Source organism: Polyodon spathula, chromosome 15, assembly GCF_017654505.1.
Source record: "Polyodon spathula isolate WHYD16114869_AA chromosome 15, ASM1765450v1, whole genome shotgun sequence".
In the NCBI taxonomy this organism is placed as follows: domain Eukaryota; kingdom Metazoa; phylum Chordata; class Actinopteri; order Acipenseriformes; family Polyodontidae; genus Polyodon; species Polyodon spathula.
In genome coordinates this window covers 14,778,330-14,802,370 of record NC_054548.1, presented here as the reverse complement: position 1 = coordinate 14,802,370, position 24,041 = coordinate 14,778,330, and the positions used below count along the sequence as shown (strand labels likewise).

At 37.9% G+C, this 24,041-nt stretch overlaps 1 protein-coding gene across 2 annotated transcripts in view; it reads left to right on the top strand.

Annotated features, from left to right (window-relative positions):
* LOC121327921 (Nance-Horan syndrome protein-like) overlaps positions 1-19,740 on the top strand; it is a 142,896-nt gene extending 123,156 nt beyond the window's left edge. The window contains exons 2-9 of one of the 2 annotated variants that reach the window (XM_041272266.1): positions 670-822; positions 3,532-3,668; positions 6,576-6,638; positions 9,078-9,294; positions 10,488-10,619; positions 11,127-14,144; positions 14,608-14,731; positions 15,366-19,740. In XM_041272266.1, coding sequence (XP_041128200.1) covers positions 670-822; positions 3,532-3,668; positions 6,576-6,638; positions 9,078-9,294; positions 10,488-10,619; positions 11,127-14,144; positions 14,608-14,731; positions 15,366-15,960 — 4,439 coding nt within the window. In that variant the 3' untranslated portion in view covers positions 15,961-19,740. The remainder of the gene's footprint in view (positions 1-669; positions 823-3,531; positions 3,669-6,575; positions 6,639-9,077; positions 9,295-10,487; positions 10,620-11,126; positions 14,145-14,607; positions 14,732-15,365) is intronic. The other variant, XM_041272267.1, reaches the window with a different exon arrangement.
* The last annotated feature ends 4,301 nt before the right edge of the window (positions 19,741-24,041 follow it).

Sequence of the window (24,041 nt, the reverse complement as noted above, 5' to 3'; positions counted from 1 at the left end):
CTGGATCAGAGATAAAATACTGCCCCCTCTGCTCCTGCAGCAGATTAATTACCTTGGTCCACCGTCCAAGCGTCCAAGCACTGACTAGGCTCAAGCATGCTTAGCTACTGAGAAATGCTGCGGCTCCAGTGTTAAGTGAAATCATTCTAGTAAACAATTGCACTAGTACTTCATTAATTAAAATGTACTGAAATAGGTCATTGTATAATTTAAAACCAATGAATGCATACTTTGCTGTCTGTTTTACAGTTACAGTATAAACAGATTTTACCTGAATAATTGAATGGATACCTCAGTTGGAAATATAGCTTGCTAATAAATATTCGCGTTACCTTACACAATACAGTTAAACAAATGATTCACTGAACCATCCCGTCTGGACATTTCAGGGCAGCCTAGCGTACTGTTGAAAGTTTGCTCAAAAGTTTTCCCCTTCTTTCTGGAATAAAGAAGTCCAATAGCTTGTTTTTTTTTGTTTTTTTTAAATAACACATTTTCATTTTAGATTTGGCTTACTCCCAAGGGGTGATTTATTTGAGCATTTAGTAACTACAGCAAATAAAAGCAGGCATGTCAAAGGAGATCATTAAAACAGACCCCAAAGAAGTGTTCTAAGATGCTGGATGTTGGAAGCGCTGACGGTTCCCCTGTTCCTCTCCCTCTCTGCAGCTGTGTCGAACCTGGACGTGGAGAGCAAGCTGACAGTGCACTACCAGGCCCCGTGGTACCAGCAGCGCAATGTCTTCCACCCCTCGAGCCGGCCGCCCTGCGTGGAGGAGCTGCACCTGCATGCCAAGCAGAACCTGCGAGCGCTGCGCCGAGGTGAGACACCGCGCACTCCCTTTCTGAGTGCCTCTTACTGCTAGATCTCAAAAACGCTTTCTGTTTTATGTTTCATTGTTAAGGGTTTTTTTTTTTTTTTTTTTTTTTTTTTTTTTTGGATAAGTCTTTATTAAGTTGCCAACTAAGTAATATATTCTAGGCATGCCAGTGTCTTTACATTAGTAAACGACCGCGCTGTTTGGTGAACACGTACTCTCTAGTAGGCATGCAATAGATGGCACCAGAGCTTACTTATAGAAAGACAGTTTGGTTTAATACTGTGGTAAGTATCCATATATATATATATATATATATATATATATATATATATATATATATATATATATATATATATATATGCTGCCAGTTTTTAGAATATTACTGTTCATAACCTTGTTATTCAAAGAAGGGCCCTATAGTAACTATTTGGAATAATATTTATATGTGCTACTGTTTACATAAATTCATTTGAACCTGGAAGTTTCAGTGTCTAAAAGTGAAGAAGGAAATGGTACATTCTGATTATTAGTGGATTAGCAAACATGATAATGCTGCCCCTTTGGGTGAAATGAGGGAATGTGATATAAGCTCTACAGTTAGCAGCAAAAAGCAAAAAAAATGTTGGATTGCTTTTTAACCTGTTTAACTAAAGCCTTTAAAACAATCCTATATTACTACTTGTGTATTTTATTTTGGTAAAAACAAAACATATGTATATACATGTTACCTAATTAACCTTTGTCACCAATTATTGTTAACAGGTGAGGGTCTATGATTACTGTAAATATAGGTAGCATAGGCACAAGTTTGTCATTCCTGAATGTAAAGGAGCAGAAAATGGCAAAAAACGCTCAGTTAAGCAAAGAAAAAAGACTCATTAAGAAATGAAGGTCAATCTTTAAGACAGATCGCAAGAACTTTGTAAGAGTCTGTAACTGCTGTGGCCAAGACCATCAAACGATTTGAAGAAACTGGCACTCATGAGGAGAGAACAAGGTCAGGCAGGCCAAGGGTGACCTCAGAATCACAAGTTCATTCGAGTCACAAGTCTGCGAAACCAACGATAACTGACCCGTAACACAGCTCAAAGTTGTGCAAGAACTATATGGTGAAGAAGGAAAGTGAAGGACAACTCAATCTAATGACCTGCCCTCCCCAGTCTCCAGACCTCAATCCCATAGAACTTGTATGGGACGAACTGGACAGAAGAGTCAAAGCAAAGCTACCCACAAGTGCCCTACATCTCTGGGAATTGCTGTAGAAGAGCTGGGAAAACATGTCGTGTGATTTCCTGCTGAAACTTGTTAACCAAACGCCTCGTGTTTATGAGGCTGTTATTAAGGCAAAGGGTGGCTATTTTGAGGAATCCAAGATTTAGAGACAATTTTCAATTTTCATGAACATTGCTTTGATACTCCTTATGTTTTGTTTTGTATATTGTAACATGTGTTTTCATTTTCAAGTATTTACAGAAACGTATACGATGTAAAACATTGCCAATTATGAAAAAAACTAGTTTCCAGCAAGTGTATATATGTGTGTGTATTTGTCAGAGGATTATTGGGGTGGTAGAGCACTTGGTTTTAGTTTACAGATTTAATCTGCACTTTCCTACCCCATAGATTTGTTTACTAGATACTTACCTGCATTAGCATGGTATAGTAAGTATATTTACTAAGAGACACTGCCACCTAGTGTATAAAGGGGCTGAGTTCATATAATATCTCACTACAGGTATAGGGGAGAAACTGAAACAACCAACACAGTTTTTATCATATTTTTATATTACATTTTTCAAATCCATTCACTATCTAATAAAAAGCCTTTTATTTCCACTAGTAACTGACCAGAATTATTCTAGTTCAGTACTTCTTAGGGGAAAAAAAAAAGTGAGGAGCCAATCTGGTGTCCGAAACTCAGATCCCAAACCACTAGGCCTCACTGCCTTTTTTGTTCACTAGCTAGGCCCAATGCTTAAGGAATATCAAGATATGTCACAACTATATTTGTGGTTTCCATTATGTAATCATGTGAGCAACATCGTTTAGGGAGTTGAAACCCTATAAAACCCAACTTGACATTTTGCAGCTGGGTGATTCACCACAAATGCTAATGTGTTTAAGGATGTGGTTTATATTGTAAATAGTTTGGTTCACTGTGTCCAGGCCTAGAATTACAAATACAGTCAGCAATGTAGTTGCATTACATTGTACAGAATTGTCTTTAAACCTGTAAAGTCTCTCACCATTTGTCCAAGATTACTCACAGAAAAATATGGAAATTCAGTTTTTATTAGCTATAAAAAAAACAGTTTCAAAACCCTTGCTGGAGATTTTTCAGAATAAGCCCGTTATTGTTATTGTAAATTGGTCAAGATTTTAGATTTAAATGAAGATTAGAACATCCCTGTTTTAATGGATAGATCTGTTGTGATTTGTGAATGTAGTGCTCATGATGGATGAGGGACAGTGACACCAGCTACAGCAGGCAGGTCAAAGGAGAGCTTCCCCTCACAGCTCTAAGAGAACCGCTCAGTTCTGAACTGAACACGCCCTGTATTCAGTCCTGGGTCTCTCTCAAGCAGGGAATGTGGTGTTATTGTGATGAATAAGTTGCGACCCTCAGACCTGTGTTGGATTAATACGAGGAGTCTGCTATGTTACGCTAGTTGTTTGTTGCCTGGCCTTATTGTGTTAATTCCTTTGGCAGATCAGCAACAGAGACAGCGGGCAAACAGCCGGGAGCGGCGGGTGACAATCTCTATCTCAGTGGCACCCCCGATGCCAACCTTCCCCTCACCGCGCACACTGAGGAGGCGTGAACACAGAAGCAGGCACCTGCGAACGGTAACAAGATCTTGCTCCACATGTTCTGCACCAGCCCCAGAGTTGAGGAGCTTCTTCTTATCTGAGAGACCGAAGCTTCAGCCCATGTTCCCTTCCACAACATGCATTTTATTCACTCCATTTCTTGTCCAAGGTCACTCCTTGTGCGGCAGGCATTAGTAACCCCCCTGACCCTCAGCATAGGACAGGTGTGGTTGTAACACACGCTGCACAGGAAGTGGACGTTGTTGTGACAGGATAAATGGGATTCATCCGAGTTAAACAGAAAACAAAAGTCTGAAAAAAAACAACCCTAGTGAAAAAAATAAGAACATGGTTTTAAAGCTTTGGTTATACATTTGATTTGCACTAATGCCTCATTAAATTTTATGCGCCCCATGTTAATGACAGTTTACTTTTGTTTGTTTTAATTGAACATGCTGCATCTGTCAGGAAAGACCAATGAAGGATGTTGAAATTCAACAAATGCAAAGAAAGGTAATTTTGGGAACCTGTAACTTGTGTCCCAGAATACAACAATATTTTATTATAACAGAAAATGTATAACTTTGTTTTTTTTAAATGTTTCAAATATTTTTTCTTTAAAAATCATATTAGATGGGAGTTAAGTTTTTAATTTCCTATATTGGGATGAAAGTATCCTTACAGCTTTCCCACTAGCTGGACAGGTCATCAATAGTGGATTGGCTCAATGCAAGTAATGCAAACAATCGTATAATGACTTGCCTCTGAAACACTGACCCCCAAGTGGCTTAATGACCTTATAATTGGACACATGCTCTGTCAATTGTCAGACAAAGCACAGTTATGTCAGCAAACAAGCAACAATTACCTTTATGACTACTTTCACCTTAGTGTCTGAAAAATCTTCCTCCAAAGTACCATTCGAATAGAAATATACCGAGATAAGCAAGAGGAGCGCATGATTGATTTTTGTTTCTTCATGCACATTATCACCTATTTCCTATTTCCTACCACAAAACAACGTTGTATAATGTCATGTTTATGACCGGTGTGCATTACTTTCAGTTTTTAAAAAGACACGTTTCCAGTATCCGAATTTTTTTTTTTTTTTCCAACAGTAAAGTGGTTCATATTGGTCTGACTTTTCATATTTTAAAATTCTGTTGGGTTAAGAGGCAGACTGCCTGTGTATGAATGTGAAGTTTTTTAATTCTGTTTATCCACTTTACCCCTAGAGTTGTCTGTATACAATACCTCCCGTGTGTCTCCCAGAATCAGGAAACCAGCTCCTTTTTTAAACCAATACAGTCAGTACAGTCATTAATCAAAACTCGAAGCAGAAGACAGGAGATATTTTACACATGTTATTGTTACAGCTCTGGACAAACAACACAGCCAAAATTAAGTTGGGGGTTAATGTTTGCAAGGCTGCATGAAGTTGTCATGTTTGTAAACAGTCTATTATGTCTTTGCAAAAAGCTGACCCATTGACTGTCTAAGGCAGGGTTGAGGTTGGTAACTTCTCTCATTTTGACCCTGTCCAACAGAGATGTTTAAGAGATTATATAACCTTACCCCCCAAAGGGACATATCTTGCCCTGGCTGAATCGGGCAGAGGGGAGTCATCTGAAGGTCAGGGTTCAGTTTGGTCTTTGATTACTTTAGGGTTCTAAAATTGACCGTAATTGGACAAGAGTCCACCATACAAAACCAGAAAACTGACTGTCTCTATTCAGGAGAGTGATTGGCCAAGCCAGGATTGGCACAACTTCCATCACAGCTTCTGTTCTATGCTGTACCAAGGATAGAACACCGTCCTACTCCCACCACCTCTCATGAGCACTAAATTCCCCTTTCTGTTAGTGAACACGTACCTCTTCACCATGAGAAATTCTGCACAAGAGAAACACATGATGTGAAACATGTTATTGACAGTTCTTTTATTATTTAATGTGCTGCAAACCAGGAGAGACCAGTAAGGGATGTAGAATTTCAACCAATTCAAAGAAAGGTAATTTTGGGATTGTTCTTATGTCCTTTATTTCACTGGAATGAAAATAGAAATGACACTGGGGGTTTAAATTCAAAGCTAGTCGGTAATAAATCTGCTTAATAATCAAGGATACAGTGTGGTTTCAGGTGCTTCTTATGACTTGGTAAATTATTAACAAACTGTACTTTTGATTAAGAACAGAGACTTTGTTTTATCACAATCCTGGCCTTATAAAGATTACACCAACAATATGTTTGCCATTTAATGAGGGATGCAAATATATTTTTGTTTAAAAAGATGCATTTTTAAACCATGTAATTGAGTCAAATGCATGACCTTTTTCAAATGCCCTGGTTAACAAATAAACGTAATGTTGTTTGTGACCCATTTTTATTTTTTAACATGCTGCATAAAAAAGGAGAGACCAGTGAGGGATATAGAATTTCAGCAGAAACAAAGGAAGGTAATATCGTAAAACTGTGCATTGACCAATCCTCTCTACATCCTTGGTGTTACAATAATAGCCAATATTGGCATGAACAAAATGTTTTTACCTGTTTAACCCTTTCCTAAATTCATGCTGGTGGTTTCTTAAAGGGTTGTTCAAGAGCTGAAAAATTCTGAGGCACAAGGAGTTCAACTGTTGCATACTCTGGTTCTCTCGAGTACTTTTTTATTCCCCAGTTTTCAACACTTACCACTAATTTACCTTGAAGAACTCTAGAACTGAAGGATAGATGCAAGAAATGTTGAAATGGAGATATATTCAGTTCAAAGGAATAGGAGGCATGTCTGAAGGGTGCAAATCATACACAACAACCCCTACATTCATCCAAACCCCACTCACCTTATCAGCGCTCCTTCAGACACCTCTCCTGTTTATCTGTGTTCATTTCTAAATTCATTTTATATTTGATGTTTATTGAATTTTTTTCATTTTCCTTTTGTAGTTCCACAGCACCCGTTCCTGCTCCCCCACTCAATGTTGCCACCTGACCCCCTGGAGCAGAAAGGTATTTGCTTGTGTTTGCTCATTCAGCAGTAACCGTCTCCCCTCCTGTCTTGACCTTGATCGCTCGCCTTCCGGTTCTAACCTTTTTCTTCTTCCTTTTACTCTCTTAACATTTATTCTCTTTTGAGTCTTTTTCCAAAAAAAAAAACAAAGTGACCTTGATAAGCCTTCTGACAGGTTCACCACAAGAAGGCCTGGTATGATGGTTTCAGGCACCTGTTAAGTGTTGCGGTCATCACTTGTCTCGAAGAACAGTTAAATTGTGGAGACAGCAAGAAAGCAGTGTGGGGCGCACAGCTCCTTGTGATAGTTGGTTGCCCTCATATCAATTATTATAGAGACGTACTGCAATATTCAAGTAGGGAGTAAAACTGAGTGCATTGGGAGAACCATGGTTGTTTTTCTTTACCTCAAAATAGGTTCATTTTGATAACTGCTCAATTTCTTCTTTACCTATCTTCTTTCAATACTTAATATTAGAACTGCCTGTCTGAAAATGCCACTGTCCCTCTTTGTCTGACCATTTAACTGCCTGTTATCAAATTTCAGTAAAAAGAATAAATAATAAATTGCTTCTCCTCCACTGACCTACTACAAAAAGACAAATCCATATTTATATAACCATATGTTCAGTGTAGTAACTGTTGCTAATTCTATTCTTCAAGCTGCATGGTTAACTATTGTGTGTGTGTGTGTTTGTGCCTCACTTTCCTGAATGCATTTTATAATGGGTAACCTTGTTTTCTTTTTCTCCAGGTTTTATTCCCAGTTTATTTTCAAACCTTAAGGAGAATTTTCTGACTGTTTCAGGCACATGTGATGCTGTTGAAACTTCATGAATGGCATTATTTTACTCTGTGGCCGGTGATGGCTCTCGTTTCTCTAATGAAAATTGAGTGCCTTTCTCTTTCTCTCTATCTCTCTTTCTATCACTCTCTCCCCCTTTCCTCCTACATCCAATTTGCCAATATTATTCTAAAGACGAATCAGCTAAAAATGCATTCCCTCCATTTTCTTCCTCAATAAAACTTTTTTTTTTCCTTTAGAAAGTTTCCTAGGAAACAGGTTCGCTTTTGTCGCTAGTGTTTTGTCAGTGCTGTTTTCATCTGCTGGGTAACCGAGTACAAAAGCAAAGTGTCAGCCTTGAATCTGAGCTCAGTCTGAGCTTGAGGTGGGGTGGACACATTTGGTTTTGGGTTCTGTTGCAGGTTTTATTTTATTTGTTGCTTTAGTTTCATTTCTGAGGTAAGTGCAATGTTTTTGCAAGTAATTAAGGGTTCTAACTGCATCGTTTTGTACATATGATATGCTTAATTTATTTATTTCTGTACCTTTAATTAATATAAGAAAATAGCAGCATCCCTAACTAATGTAGTTCAAAACAGAACCAACTGAATGATTCTACAACTAAAAGAAGTTTAATGTAGAAAGAGTTTAACACCGGTATGCATGTCCATCTGTGTCCAACTTACAAGGACAAGTACTGCTTAGCATTGAGCCTTGATTTTGGGTGTTTTTTAGATTTGATCCGTGCTTGTCAAAGAATGGATATGGGACCCCATGACAGTTAAAATAATGATGTGTTGTATGAATAATAAATAATTCAGTTTTTAAAATAAAAAAAACATGGCTAGACTTTGTTCTCACAAATTATCTGCATGCATAACGTGAAAGTTTTTTCATTGCTCAAATTTAGAGGCGGTCTTAGAGAGTTTGGTTTTTTTACCTTTTGATTTTGCACCACTGCTTAAAGCTTGCACTGCTGCAAGGCGCAAAACTTTTTAGATTAGTTGATAGATGTTTGCTGCATTAACCTGACAATGAAAAATTTGGCTGCGCTGAATGTGTGCTTTTGTTGTTGTCCTGGGCCATGCCTTATTAACATAGAAGTCTGCAGGTATTCCCATGGGATCTTTTTCATTCAGACCCCTTTGAGATGTACTGTGCAGCTATTAAAGTAGGCTGTCAAGTAAACAGGGCTTTGGAATTGCAGTGACCAACATACATTTGTTTTGTCTTCCTTTACTACAAGATAAGTTAGATGAAGATATTCATTCATGGTTTAGTTTGAGTTTTGACTTCCACGTTTGAAGTCTAAAACTGTATGTGGAGTGTTAGGGAAGTCGGTACCCAGCAGGTGATTTCCAGCACAATTTGTAGGATTTTTTTTCATGTCATGCCAAATCAATAAACTTCGTTTGGGCAGAGGGAGGCGGGCTTGTAAAAATGAATCAAAATAAATATTTCCCTACATTTGCTTTTGTTTTTTACATTTTTTTAAAATTAAAAAGTTGAATCAATTCTGTTTTTGTTTTTGTTTTTTTGAAAAGTGCTATTTGCACAACATTTTAACAAGGCATAACTCTTCCCAACCATGACACATTTTGTAGAAAGCAAATTACTTTGAAACACAAATAACTGTTGTTTACATTTATTTCAGGCTGTTCCACCAGCAGACCCAGACACTGATGTCATTGCATTAGGTCACAGACCAAAATGCCCAGTACCTAATATCCCCTCAACACTGGATAAGCAGACCAACTGGTCAAAAGCGCTACCTCTACCGACCCCAGATGAGAAAATGAGAATAGAGTCACAAGTGATATCATCGTGCATTATTCCCATTAATGTCACTGGTAAATTTGCTGATTTTCTTGGTAATTATTACAAACATATACATTGTATTTAAAGTATTAAGGTAAATGTTACTTCTTATTTTCAGGTGGGGTTATAAATAAGAAAATGTAGAATTTAATATGTGCTATAAATGACATTTTAAATTCTGATTATGCAGAATATTTATGTAGAATGGAAAATTCATATCTACTGAATATTCTAAATATGATCAGCCATATTCAGAATAAGAGTATGCCGAATTTGCTTGGTGGTGTACAGAGGATAATAAAAGTCCCTTTTGCAATATGCAGCATACTGGTGGGCTTCATGAAGTTAACTGCCCCGATGTTCAGTGTTGTAAGAACAAAAACAAAAAAGCAAATCATGGCTTGACAACTGAAAAGCAGCACTGTCCAAAATGGGTTGTGTTTGCCAGGAAACAGAAGAAAAAAACAAAACAAAACGGCAAGTGACTTTGTTTCATGAATGCAAATGAACCACCTTAGAATCTTAATAACGGTGTGAGATTTTATTCACCCTGGGCTGTGATGAATCAAGAGAAAATGGGGTTTTGTTCTGTAAATGGTTGCTTAGTCAGGGTGAGTTCCAACAAAATGACTCATTGCAAGTAAAATAATTGAGATGATGCCGAGTGGTCAAGTCTGTCATCACATGATTGTCATGAAGATTAGCTAAAAAAAGGAAGGAAACGTTGAAAACATGATGGTATGGCAACAGAGTGAGTAACCATCCAGGAAAGCTACAGACCAGGGGCTTGTACTACATTTCTCTAGTGATAGCACAGGGCTAGGAAGAGAGGTTTTACCCTTTCTTTTTACATTATTGCAGTAGTTTGGTCTTGTGTTCTGTTAATTGGGCTTTTTGGGGGGGAGGAGGGTTCTACACTAAACATGCACATATCCTTTTTGAGTTACTGTTGTGTGACATCATTTAAATATCTTGACACTGTGTCATGGGCCACTGGGAAAGGTGTTTATACCAGGGTGGAATAAAGAAAAACTTATCATACTTTTGTTTTGGAGACTGTAATTAAACAACGCCTTAAAAGTGATTAAAGCGTTAATTCAGCCGTATTCCCAGTTGAATCTCCAAAGTGTAACAAGTATGATGTAATGCATTTGGAATGAAAATTAATTTTAAGGTATCTGCAAGCATGCCAGTGATGTGGCAAGTTGTGCCCCACAGATTCATTAAGTGTGTTGTTTGATTGCAGGGGTTGGTTTTGACAGAGAAGCCAGTGTCCGTTGTTCTCTTGTTCATTCTCAATCAGTGCTACAGAGGAGACGGAAGTTAAGGAGAAGAAAAACCATCTCAGGCATTCCCAGACGAGTGCAGCAAGAAATAGGTATGTCTAACCATAACTGCCCTTAGCTACATTGTCAAAATTTGGCCTGTGTAAACATTTCTCCCAGTCATGTCATTTTGCCCCAGCAATGCAAGTACATACATTAGATCTTCTTACACTAAGCCTTGGAAGCCATTCAGCCTTAACACGTTATTCTAACTGTGAAATAATTTTTCAATCTAAACATGTATTAATATGATTTAGTTTATTTATTTGATAACACATTTGATTAATTCACGTTTAGACCGTATTAACAGTAAAGGTAATTGTTTTGTCAGACAGCAAAATACCAAGAGAGCATTGTATACATTAATCTGTACAGCAAAACCATAAATTAAGAATCAGTTCTTTGAATTCCCCTGGGTTAGAACAAGCACCCCTTGAGCCAATATCTGGTCAGCTGACCCTTGAGCTTCTCTATTTTATAAGATCTACTCTTACACTGGTAATAAGAAAAAGATCTGCCTCTCACAGACTTCTCTTACTTCCTGCCCTTCATTTTCCCAGATTCTGACGAATCTCCGGTAGCAAGAGACAGAAACATTATTGTGCACACAAATCCAGACTTCTCCCTGTGCCACGAAGAGCTGAATGGCCGATCTTGCACAAGAGACTCAGGCTGCCAGACGGAGGATATTCTGATCGCTGCACCCTCCCGAAGACGGATCCGAGCCCAGAGAGGTCAAGTTATCCCAGCCTCCCTCTCGCACTCCACTGGAAACATCACAGCGCTGCCAGACAAGTCTGATCCCATGTTTATTCCCTCGGTAGGCAGTCGTCTCCGCTCGCGCAGCCTTCCCCGTGAAGGGGGTAGAGTCGTGGATGAAGACCATGACAGTGATGAAGAGCTGTCACCTTATGAAGCTGAGGAGTTCCTGCCAGGACCCGAAAGGGCCATGAAGGATGAAGAAGAAAGCACGGACGACCAAACTATGCCGGAGCACCAGCTGGTCGGTCTAAAGTGCAAACAACACGTCAGCAGCCCAGACCACAACTGGAGTGAAAGAGGGAGGTCTAGGCTTCCCAGGAAAGCAGATATGGGAAGCTGTGAGATTTCTTCCAGCTCAGATACTTTCAGCAGCCCCATTCACTCAATTTCCACAACAGGAGTGCTGGGAAACCAGATAGACCACAAAGAGGATCACCAGTCCTCCAGCGGCAACTGGAGTGGAAGTAGCTCCACTTGCCCTTCGCAGACTTCAGAGACCATTCCCCCTGCTGCTTCCCCTCCCCTGACGGGATCTTCACACTGTGATTCGGAGTTGTCACTGAACATAGCTCCCCACGCCAACGATGACCGCACTGGCTTCATAATAGACCCTTACCAGACAGACAAAATCAGAGGCCACAGGGAGAGTTCCTTTACCTCAACAGTAACGGACCAGCTGGATGACCCCATCATGAGCAATGCGAGTGACAATGAGTGGAACTACCTGCACCATCAGCATGACAAGTCCTGCCGTCAGGATTTTAGCCCTCCGCGTTCCAGGGATGATGATGGAGGCTTAGAATGTCCGAGTTTCACAAGCATGGCCACCTACGAAAGCTTTACAGATAAGCCAGTGTCTGAGAAAGCAGACACAAGCTCCCACTACTCTGTTGACACAGAAGGCTACTATACCTCCATGCACTTTGACTGTGGTTTTAAAGCTAACAAAAGCTACATTTATAACTATGCAGCCATGGGCCCTGAATGCGGCCAGAGCATAAATGTTGCACCTGGTATGGGCGGATATTGTCAGCAAGATTACCCGGGCCAAAGGTCACCAGGAAGGCAGAGTCTTTCCTTTAAAAAACCAAAGGCAAAGCCAGCCCCACCAAAACGCAGCTCGTCATTGAAGAAAACGAGCAGTGGTGCAAGCGTTCCTGAGATGAAAGAACCAAAGATAAACAGCGGGCAGCACCTGCCTTTGTCTTCCAGGGAAATGAAGCTGCAGCTTGACTTGGCCAGCTCCCCAGGTCACTTGGAGAACCCCACTTTAGGCGATGAACCAGTGGAGCCCTGGGAAATAGCAAATGAAAAGGAGTTGACAGATTCCACTACATTTGGCTCAATGGATAACCATTCCTTTAAAAATGAAGGTGCTGTACAGTCTGACTATGCAGATCTCTGGCTCCTGAATGACTTGAAATCCAATGCTCCCTACCGATCGTTGTCCAACTCCAGCACTGCTACTGGTACAACAGTCATTGAGTGCATCAAGTCACCAGAGAGCTCAGAATCACAGACATCCCATTCGGGATCGAGGGCCACAACGCCATCTCTTCCGTCAGTAGAAAATGAGTTTAAACCTGTCTCTCCCGAAAAGCTGACTGGCTTGGCATCGCCATCTAGTGGGTACTCTAGTCAATCTGAAACACCAACCTCTTCCTTTCCTTCAGCTTTCTTTCCAGGGCCCTTGTCTCCAACTAGCAGCAAGAGGAAGCCCAAAGTCCCAGAGAGGAAGTCTTCGCTGTCTTCCCAGCAGCAGCAGCAGCCTTCCTCCAGAGACAGAAGTGCTTCATATAGTAAAGACCTTGAGCTACCGATTATACCTCCGACCCATCTCGACCTAAGTGCTCTTTACAATGTTAACAACAAGCCTTTAGCTCACAGAAACCAGATGCACATACTCCATCAAAACAAGCAGAAAGCTGCAGCAGCAACAGCGTCTTCTGAAGCATCAAGCTCCAGCCCTTCAACTCCTCTCGCCATCACCCCCACTGTGCTCCGATCAGTCCAGCTGCGGTCTGTCCACAAGGCCAATGAAGGCAACCAAGACAAGCTCAGAGCTGAGACTAACACAAAACTGAAATGCCCTCCTGTGACAATCGTCACTCCGCCCAGCATAATCAGGTCGCCTGAATCAAAGAAACCATCTGGGTCCCTTCAACCCTTTGATTCCCGTTCTCAGGAGTCCTCTCTAACGCTGTTAACCCCAGGAGATGGACCTTCATGGAGGGATGTAGCATTTCAGGACAACACTAAATATAAGCAAGATAAAGCAGTGTCTGAACCCTTAGGGGCAGCAACAAGTGAACCCCTTACAGACTCGTCACGCACGGAAGACAATCTGTTACTGAAGTCGCTGTTAGAGACTGAGGTAGCTCATCCAGGGAATGATCTTCTGAAGGGCCCAGATGACTGCACAGGGCTGTCTGGAAATGCAGCACACCCCGAAGAAGAACAAGAGATGATAGCTTCAAAGATCCTGTTTCCTAGCAACAGCCAGGCAACAGTCCTCAAACAGCCATCAATACATGAGCTGGCTACTGAAATGCCATTAGTGTGTCTGACGAAAACGTGTTCGCTTCCTGCTCCCAACAATATAGCGAAGAAGCTTAACTTTGATTCTTGCGACAGTTTTGACAAAGTGCCTGTAATTGTAACTTATCAATCAGAAACATCTCAAGCTTACACAATCAGTGATATAAGTAATAGAGAACAGGAATATGAAGAGACATCAGGTGTTCCTACCAGAAGTGCCTCAGAGGACAGCAGGGAAGAGGGGACAACGCCCAACACTGATGATTCATTCAGCAAAGGTGGGTAAATCTGAACATTTCTCAACACACACCGGAACTGAGAGTAACGTTTTTTAAAAAGTAAGGTCATGCTATTTTATCAGAATTCAGAAGCAGTACAGTAAACACCATCTACCTTGAAACATTATGCAGTCATATTAAGTCAGTTTGAACATTTGTAGTGTAAAATATTTTCTTAATATCTGCATTATATTTCAGTATGTTTGTATAATCATATATAGTTAAACTGTCTCAATTTGTGCATCCATTCTTTCTTTCTAGCTATTAATTGACATATATGAATCTTAATTAAAATGCATGTATAATACATATTGATTATCAAGCTAAATTTTTCAGTTGGGTATTACCATTTTTTTTGTTTTACAAATTAGAAAGTGTTGCTCAAAATACTCCCTTCCGTGAGTATCAGGTTAATAATGCTCTTTTCAGCTGTGTCCAATAATAACCCATTTCTGTTTCCTAGAATCTTCTCCGAGTGACAACTCTCTTTCTCCACTGAGTGAAGATACAAAGTCTGAGGATGACAGTGTTTTTGTATCTCCTAACAGACTACGAACCACAGAAGATCTTTTTGCCATGATTCACAGGTCAGTTTAAATGCAGTACAATACATTTACCAGCAGAGAGGGCATAAAGCATGTGACTTATTGGGTCTTCTGCTCTACTAAAATACCAAATGTATTCTTAGAAATGAATGATTTAAATAAATAAATTGGTCTGTTTTGTGGCATCTGCACCCCCGGTATTAGCATGGTTAGTGTCATAGCCAATTGTGTATAAAAGAGCACAATTTAAGTCAGTCAACTGCAAATATATACAGTACATTAACTAAACCTTTTACGCAGTTCAAATTTGATTTAATTGCAATCATTTTAGTTGTATCATTATTTTAGAAACTTTTGGATGTTTACATAAAAAAAATACTATTTATAGTTACATGGAATATACAGTTAAATAAAGCTCCCTGTAAAAATATAGTAAGCTTTGGATATGCACAGTGAATTATCCAGTTGTAGTAAACATGTCAAGTATATTGTGCTTCAATTGTGCACTTGCCATATTTACTACAGCTGAATAAACCACTGGACATGTGTAAATCAATTACATTTCAAAGCTATTCACAATTGTTTGTCTAGTTGTAGCCTTGCAGAGAACCAACTTAAAACAATGCATTTTAATATGTTAATTATGGTGAATATATTTTATTGTTTTTCTTTATAGATCCAAAAGAAAAGTGCTGGGAAGGAAGGACTCTGGAGAGATGGGCAGAAACCGACAGAGTGCTTCATCGGCCAGTTCACCGGGAACACCAGTTACCCCCATTACCCCAGGCACCCCCACCACCTCCCAGAGAGCACCAGGACCCATTTACAGGAGTGCCAAAAAAAGCAGCACCTCCAACGAGGAGTTCAAACTGCTGCTGCTGAAGAAGGGCAGCCGCACAGACTCAAGCTACAGGATGTCGGCCACAGAGATCCTGAAAAGCCCCATCGCACCCAAGTCCCCCGGCGACCTGAGCATGGATGTGCCCAAACACCCAGAGGAGTTTTCTGCTCTCCAGCAGCCCCAGCCAACAGCTGATCAGCCACCCCCTCCATCACCGAAAATGAACGCAGAAGGATTCTCCCCCAAAACCTTTCCCATGTCTGCTTCCTCCAGGCAGGGCCGTTCCCGAGTGCCCCCAGCAGCTAACAGCAGTCGCTACAGCATGCGTAGCCGGCTGTACACCACGCCAATGCAGGCCATCTCTGAGGGAGAGACAGAGAATTCAGATGGTAGTCCTCATGATGACAGGTCCTCTCAGAGTTCCTCATAGATAGATAGATAGATAGATAGATAGATAGATAGATATTACCATATCTACATTTTTTTTTAACTGCCTGTGACAGAGAAAGAGGTAATTGTCCTTAGAATTGTGACTACCTATTGTGCATATTTTAAAGACGTGTACAAAAAAAAAAACGTGTTACTAATTTGTTACTAAACTGTATGACATCCAAAAGTTTTTTTTTTTTTAATGAAGTAACTGATTGCTGACTTTAAAAAAAAAAAAAAAAAAAATGCAGGTGGAAAATCTGACCTGTCTTATAATATTAGTTGTAACAACTGGCAATACTGTTTTTTTTTTTAAAAAGAAGTTGGTCCTGTTAAAGTTAGGAAAGTAAAAAAGAATTTTCTAACGTCTAAAAGAATATCATTGCAGTCCTAATATTAAAATCAGGAGACATATATACATGTTTTTACAGGGAGCCATACTTAATCTAAAGAACAGAACCTGGTAGCCTTTGTGGAAAATCTGACAAATATGTACCAGAATGAAAAAAAAAACTGCAACTTTTTTTGTACTGTAATTATTGGTCCTTAACACTGCATGCATTCACAACCCTTCATCCTTTCACATTAATACACATGATTCAGTATATTTGAAGATATTAGGTTTTCAAACCTATGGGTTCTTTGCACTTGATACCTATACATTCGTTATGGGTACTCCTGTCATTATCTTATTTGAAGATAATTTCCCTTGTATATAAAAAAACAAAAAAAGTTGAACCTGCAATTTAGATGAATCGTCATAGTCTGAGACTGACACTTACCCAATTAGGTTTTGAGGGTTAGTTGGTTCTGTTCTGTCATGAATTGTTGTACACACAACAGGAGCAGGTTACAGAACCTTCTGTAGATAATGAAAGTAGTGTTTTTCTTTCTTTTTGTGAAAAGGTTTGGTTGTCCTCCTTTTTTTATCTTACAAATGTCAATAACAAATCAAAGTACACCATTGATGTTCCTTGGTGTTTCAACAGTTAAAGGGATATTGTCAATATATTCCTAAAAATTCATTTCTTACCTCTTTAATATCGTATTATGTGGGTTATGTATAATTCTCTATTTCCGCTTCGATTGTTATTTGACATGCTTACTAAGTAAAGATTCTGAAACGATCGCTTCCAAAAAGATTCCTCAAGGCTGATTGTCAAGAAGTGGGTTGGGTAAGGATATCAGCGTTGCACAGATTTGAGTACTCATTGATTCTCTTAAGTACTTCATGTATGTGCTTTCCCACCTCACTTTCTCCAAACAAAATTTGCTGAAATAGTTTGTATGCATGACAAATAATGATCTGAGTGAAAACAGCAACCGAGAGCCACACAGAATACACATACTAGGATATTAAGACATTAAATATTAGAAAATGTACATTATATAAAGTGTCCCTTTTTAAGAGGTTCAAAAAGTACCTAAATATTTTCTTAACAAAATTGAATTCACCTTTTAAGCGTGAAATTTACTGCTGCCAACTGTTACTTGACTTAATGTAACTGACAGCATGTGTGTGGTTGGGAACTATTATCAAATATTAGAATGTATTCTATGAATACCTTTGCAATTGTTCACACTGTTAATTTAGGTTTGGTGTTATTTGCTTTCTGGTAAATATAATGTTAAGCTAGGAAAATTGATAAATATATAAGCAGTCAGAGAACTGCAGAAATAACACTGTGCAAGCTAAAGGAGGAGAAAGCTGTGAAGCCAGTATATGCCACATTCATTAAAACCATGGCTCTTTAGAAGCAAACTCTGACAAACAAATGTTCTGTCTGTTCATAATTTTCAAATCTGTTCATCCACAGCATGCAATAAAACCAATTGAGTTCTTAAAGCAAAATTTAAATTCCATTATTCAAAGAATTAATACAAAATTATATTTACAGCAGTAAAATAAATAATTGTAAAAAAAAAAAAAAAAAAAAAAAAAAAAAAGTGTTTGATAGTGTTTTTTTTTTAAATTGTAAACTAGAGTGGGATTATCTGTTTAGTGACTACACTGGACAATCTTTTTTAGGGGTGGTTTTGTAACATGAGGGCAGAGGAAAGTGGGGCGCAACATTGGGGGAAAGAATTGTGCTACGTTATGTGAGTGACAGAGTTAAGTCTATACAAAGGGAATCTAAGAAGTACTGGTACACAAAGGCTAGTTCAAGAGCTGGAGAATAAAGAGAAGGAAAGAGATATTAATGTGGTTGAAAGGGACTTTTGTGCTTGTGTTTATTGGTGTGAGTATGAAGTATTGGAAATGGAAAGTGAAAAATAAAAACAAAAGATAATCCCAACGTGTGGATTGGTGTGAACTCCTCCCCCTCATATCAGTGAGTAATAGATACCTGTATAGTAAAGCATCTGCCGTTCTAACCAAGCTCCCTCAGAGATGGGCCTTGAAGGCCCCTCGCTCTTTTGCGACTATAAAAAGCTGTCATTTTGAAGGAGGGATTTTAAGTCTCTGCCAGGGGAAGGATTCAGTATGCAGTACTGAAACATTTAGTGAAAGGGAGACAGTATAATTGAACTTTTAAAATGCATAAGAGCGTCTGTGGTTGTTATTTTAAAAATAAAAAAATAAACAATTTAATGTAACCCTATATTGCTAAATGTTGCTTTTAGGAAACAGTCAAGTCTTTTTTTTAATTGTTAGTTGAAAACAGCTTTTGTCAATATAGGGTTTAACAAAGGCCTCGATTTAGATATATTTAGATTTCTACTTTATTAAAACAAATTCCAGGTTTTAAGAGTTTACATAGTCTCACACATCATATGAACAGGTATATTAAATCCTAGTAAGACTGAAAATATTTTTAATGATCAGATATTTTATCAAGAGACTTATTTTGTTAAGAGAGTATTTATGAAAAATCTAATAATAAAAGCTTTATTTAAAAAAACAAAACCCAGCTCCAGCTAAAACAATATCGGAGGACATATCAATCAAACAAATAAGTAAACAGAATTGACTGATTATCGTTCAGAAATAAACTGGCTAATAAGTATTTAATCCAGTCATTTGAACTCTAGTTATGTGCCCATTACTTGATTTTTCTGAAATGTACAGGGTTGCTTTATTGTGTTATTCAGTCGTTACTGTTGATAAACTTGTGTTGCTTACAATTTAGATTTCAATGTCCCACAGCCAATATAAAAATCAACTCATATGCAATATGTTCTAGTTTAGCACAGGGCACTGCTGGTAATGCAACATGTTCTAGTTTAGCACAGGGCACTGCTGGTAATGCAATATGTTCTAGTTTAGCACAGGGCACTGCTGGTAATGCAATATGTTCTAGTTTAGCACAGGGCACTGCTGGTAATGCAATATGTTCTAGTTTAGCACAGAGCACTGCTGGTAATGCAATATGTTCTAGTTTAGCACAGGGCACTGCTAGTAGTATTTTTATGGTCAAATGTATTTGCTTTTAAATATTGTAAATTCAACAATTCACTAGTAACTTAGGAGTGGATTATATCAAAATGACCAGACTGCTATAGCCATGGTATTGTCTATCTATGACATTTGCTATTTAACAGCACTATAGTGCTGACACATCCGGAGCAGCGCTATACTTTTTCAATTAATGAAAGCCTTGGAACGAGAAAATATACATTTAAAAGGGGCAGAAAAATCAGTCATGCTGCCTTACACATATCATGTAAGTACAAGACAGTTAAAGAAACATTTCAATATATTTTAAGCTATCTTAGGTCTGTTGTAACTTCCATCATTTTAGCAGGGTACGCAATGGGAAACAAGTTTGTGAACTATCATTCCAGCACTATATATATATATATATAATATATATATATATATATATATATATATATATATATATATGCACTGATGTAGATGAGTTTTTGAAGTTTTTTTCTTGCTGTACCTAAAGTTATTTATATAGGATTTCCTTTCAGACTGATAGACTTTCCATTCAATGACATAGTTCATATTTGAGTATGCAAGGTGGAAGAGTACATTACATGCTTTTGCCAAATGATGTCAAAAGAGTGCAGATGTAAGAATTAAAGGTTTGATTGCTTGTGTAAAAATAAAAGAAATAGTAAAGTAAGCGAAGGTTACAGTGTAACTGTTTTGGTACTAGAACCAGTTCATTCTGGCTGAAAAGTTACTGGTTTATGGATTTGCATCAATTTTGTATTTTTGTAATATTTGTAAATATGAACTTTTTAAATTGTTGCAAAGATGCTTCTTTTGTAAAATGTTTTCAAAGTTTACATTAATGCCAAGCCTTTGTATATTTTTGAGCTGTGCAACACTTTGTCTTGTATTTATTTTTTAGTAAACATTTGTGAAATTCCATTTCAAATTCTTCTCTAAACCATTTGCCAGGTAACTGGCTGCTTAGTAATTGTGCATAGAAAAGCCAATAAATGTGATTGCATTGAAAAATATAAACTAAGTTATGCGTTCTTCTTTTGGAGAAATTGTACTAAACAGACACACATCCCCTTTTTACCAGTTTATTTTTACACCCATTTGGTTTCTCCCCAATAATGTGTACTGATCCCTACTGGAGCAGTTTATCAATAACTGTTTGTTTCAAAATTAGCATTTATTTATTTATTTATTTTGTGTGTGCGTGTGTGTGTGTGTGTGTGTGTGTGTGTGTGTGTGTAAATGTAAGATAATCAAGTGAATTTGATTGATTTTGACAGTCATTAATCTCCCTTTGTGAGTAGCCGTACTGGTACAATATATTAATTTGAGTTGTAGCTTCTGAGGAATGTTCAGTTAACATGTCTTTTTGCCGTAATCAGTACCCAGAACACCGCTAATCACAAAACCAACCTGATCTCGATCTCACAGCAAAAACGTTATCGTGGTAACGTTTTCACTAGAATCTGAAACGTTACCCACAAAACGTATTTTAGCGTTTTTTGCTGCATCAACCACAATGCTTTGCGAGTAAAACCGTGATGTTTTCTAAACGTATATTCCCGTTGCATTTATACCTTGATGTTTTCTAAGCGTATATTCTAATTGTTGCATTTTTATCTATTATTTATTTGATTTAGAACGACCAATTTGTTTGCTTTTAAACCATTTATATTTTTACCAAAAAATGAATATTCTATGGCTTGCTCTGCGGCGGGACGTTGAAAAGAATTGCGGTAGGGTTAATTAGGGTTAACTTAGGGTTAATTGTGTTTAAGCTCCTGACTGTCTCTGTTGAACCAAATACTGTTTTGTTGTTGCACGTATTTTTATTCACTTAGTTTATGTGTTTTAAGTTACTGACTGTCTCTGTTGAACCGAATATGTTTTTACCCGTATTTTTATTTCCATCAGTAGACGCGCTCTTGATGCAAGTACAGCGCTGACACGTGTTAAGCGAGGTTTCGTGTAAATGTATAAAGGAAAAAGGCAGTGCATGTTTTATCACTTGTATAAAAAGCCCATGTACAGAATTAAAATGAATGGACATAGAATTGTCATTTTTGGTAATAATTTAAATAGTTTAAAAGCAAACAAATTGGTCGTTCTAAATCAAATAAATAATAGATACAAATGCAACAATTAGAATATACGCTTAGAAAACATCAAGGTATAAATGCAACGGGAATATACGTTTAGAAAACATCACGGTTTTACCCGCAAAGCATTGTGGTTGATGCAGCAAAAAACGCTGAAATACGTTATGATGGTATAAGTTTCAGATTCTAGTGAAAACGTTACCACGATAACGTTTTTGCTGTGAGAGGTTGACAAAAAAACACATATATGACCTTAACAAGTGATAAAAACAAGCTGTGGGTTGGTTAAAGCAACATAGTGGGAAACAACTGACTGGGCATTTCAAAAGTCAATGATCAAATCAACCTTCATATCATCTTTAATACAGTATGAGCTAGGTATCACTGGTAAATCAATAACATGTCTTAAATAATTTTCCTTACATTACTTATACAGCAATTGTTCATAGAGCAGACCATGTTAACAGTTATTATGCTTACATTTTCCAAACCTTGCTTCATGCACGATATCATTTTATGGCAGATAGTTGAGTTAATTAAATGTTCACACTTCCTTAAAAAAAAATTTATAGGGTAGCACTGCACTACATAAACATTTATGAAGAAAAGGGTGAACTATACGACCTGCTATTGGAACAAATATGTACTCATCCATTGGAAGTTCAGTTTACTGTGTTAAAAAAAAAAATGCGTACACACAATACAACAAACGGTATGACTGTCAAACGCCATAGGGTTATCAGGCTTATCTTCAAATGAACCCCATCTTTTCACACTGGTGGTTCCAAACAGATTCTATACGGAATAAGTGGAAACAAAATATTCAGGACGTTATTATTAAAGTTTTACTTTAATTTATTAAAGTTTTTCGAGATTTACGATTATGCTGTAAATACAGTATAATCGTAAATCTCGAAAAACTACTCACTTCTAAATCTTTTGTAGTCATTTTTGTATTACTTTAGTATAAATACATGTTAATTTGGATTCATATGTTGTTTTTTTTCTGGCTTTATGTGAACGAAAAGACACACATTTGCCCGTTTTCCCATTGGAAATAGTGATATTTTGAAATATCACTGTCCTGGTCACAAAAGCAAAGTTTGTGGGGAATAATAGCCATTTTCTATACTTTTGAGGCATAAGCAATTAGGAAATAACACTTACTACCCAGGAACAAAACAATAAAAAATAAATTAGTTACACAGTGATATCAACACTTTCTACTAAAATCACATACAGATGGAACACAATTTACTGACATCTCAAGTCACGGACATGAGCAGAAATCACGGACATGAGCAAAAATCACGGAAATCACGGACATGAGCACACGGACATGAACAAAAATCACGGAATCCGTGAGACTCGCGACCACCGAGACTAAATCCCAGCCCTAAACGTAGTTAAACAGGGCGGTTTGTTTTTCATGTAAAGTGAAATTGATTTTCCAAGTAACGTGCCTTTAATATATATATATATATATATATATATATATATATATATATATATATATATATATATATATGTGAGTTCGTATATATGACTTAGGTAATACGACGTTGTGAATCCATTATGCTGAGAGCTGAATTGGATTTACAGTTTTAGATCCATGATAAGATGTTCATTGACCAGTTTTCAACTGTACTGGTTAGCTGGTAGCAGCTTGTGTGAATGACACATGCCAGAAGACTATCCTTAATAGAGGGTCTGGTATCTTACAGGATTGGATATGACTATGTACAAGATAAAGTACAATTTTCTTGCCTAGAACATACTTAATTAAAAGGGCATACTTAATTAATTCATTGGAATTAATTGGACATAAATTAATTTAACATGAAAAGTCATATGATCTTTTGATCACGTTTACTACACTGATTTGAACCTTTAACCTAGTTACCTGGTGCAGTAAGTCTAACATAAAGGAGCTGAATCAGCGTCTTTGCGTCTGCATTGACAACATGCGCCGGGTTTCCAGGTGGATCATGTTTTTTACACACCTGATTGTCAGAGCTATTGGAGGTCACTGAATTGTGAACCGCTGGCCTGAATTGTACTCAACATCACATTACCATTTACTATAAGAGGTTTTTCCACGCACTGTTAATGTGCAGTAGACCTATGCTATTGAAACCTGGAGTGTCAAAATTGTGAAGGCAAGGGAGCTCCTGAGTGGCGCATTCAGGAAAGGCGCTCTGCGTGGAGTGCAAGATGCATTTGAGTAGCCACAGTGTGTAAGTAACAAGCTCATGTGTGTCTTATTAGACTTATAGTAATTCCATGAATGGATCAAACTGCTGTGCAATTGGAGTCTTATTTATATCCCTGCATCTTATTATGTAGATTACTGTTTTTTGCAATGGTTTTGAATGGTGCATGACTGGAGTCTGAAGCCCGGACTGTTTATCCACAGAGCAGGAGTAGAACATTAATGCCTGTTTTTCACTGTACAGCTGAGCTGCGCTGGGCTTAGGAGGTTGAGTTGACAATGATGGATCCAGAGGTTACAGTTGTGTTTTTCTTTGTTTTTGTTCTTCGTATATATTGCTGAAAACATCTAAAATGTAGTTATTTCTC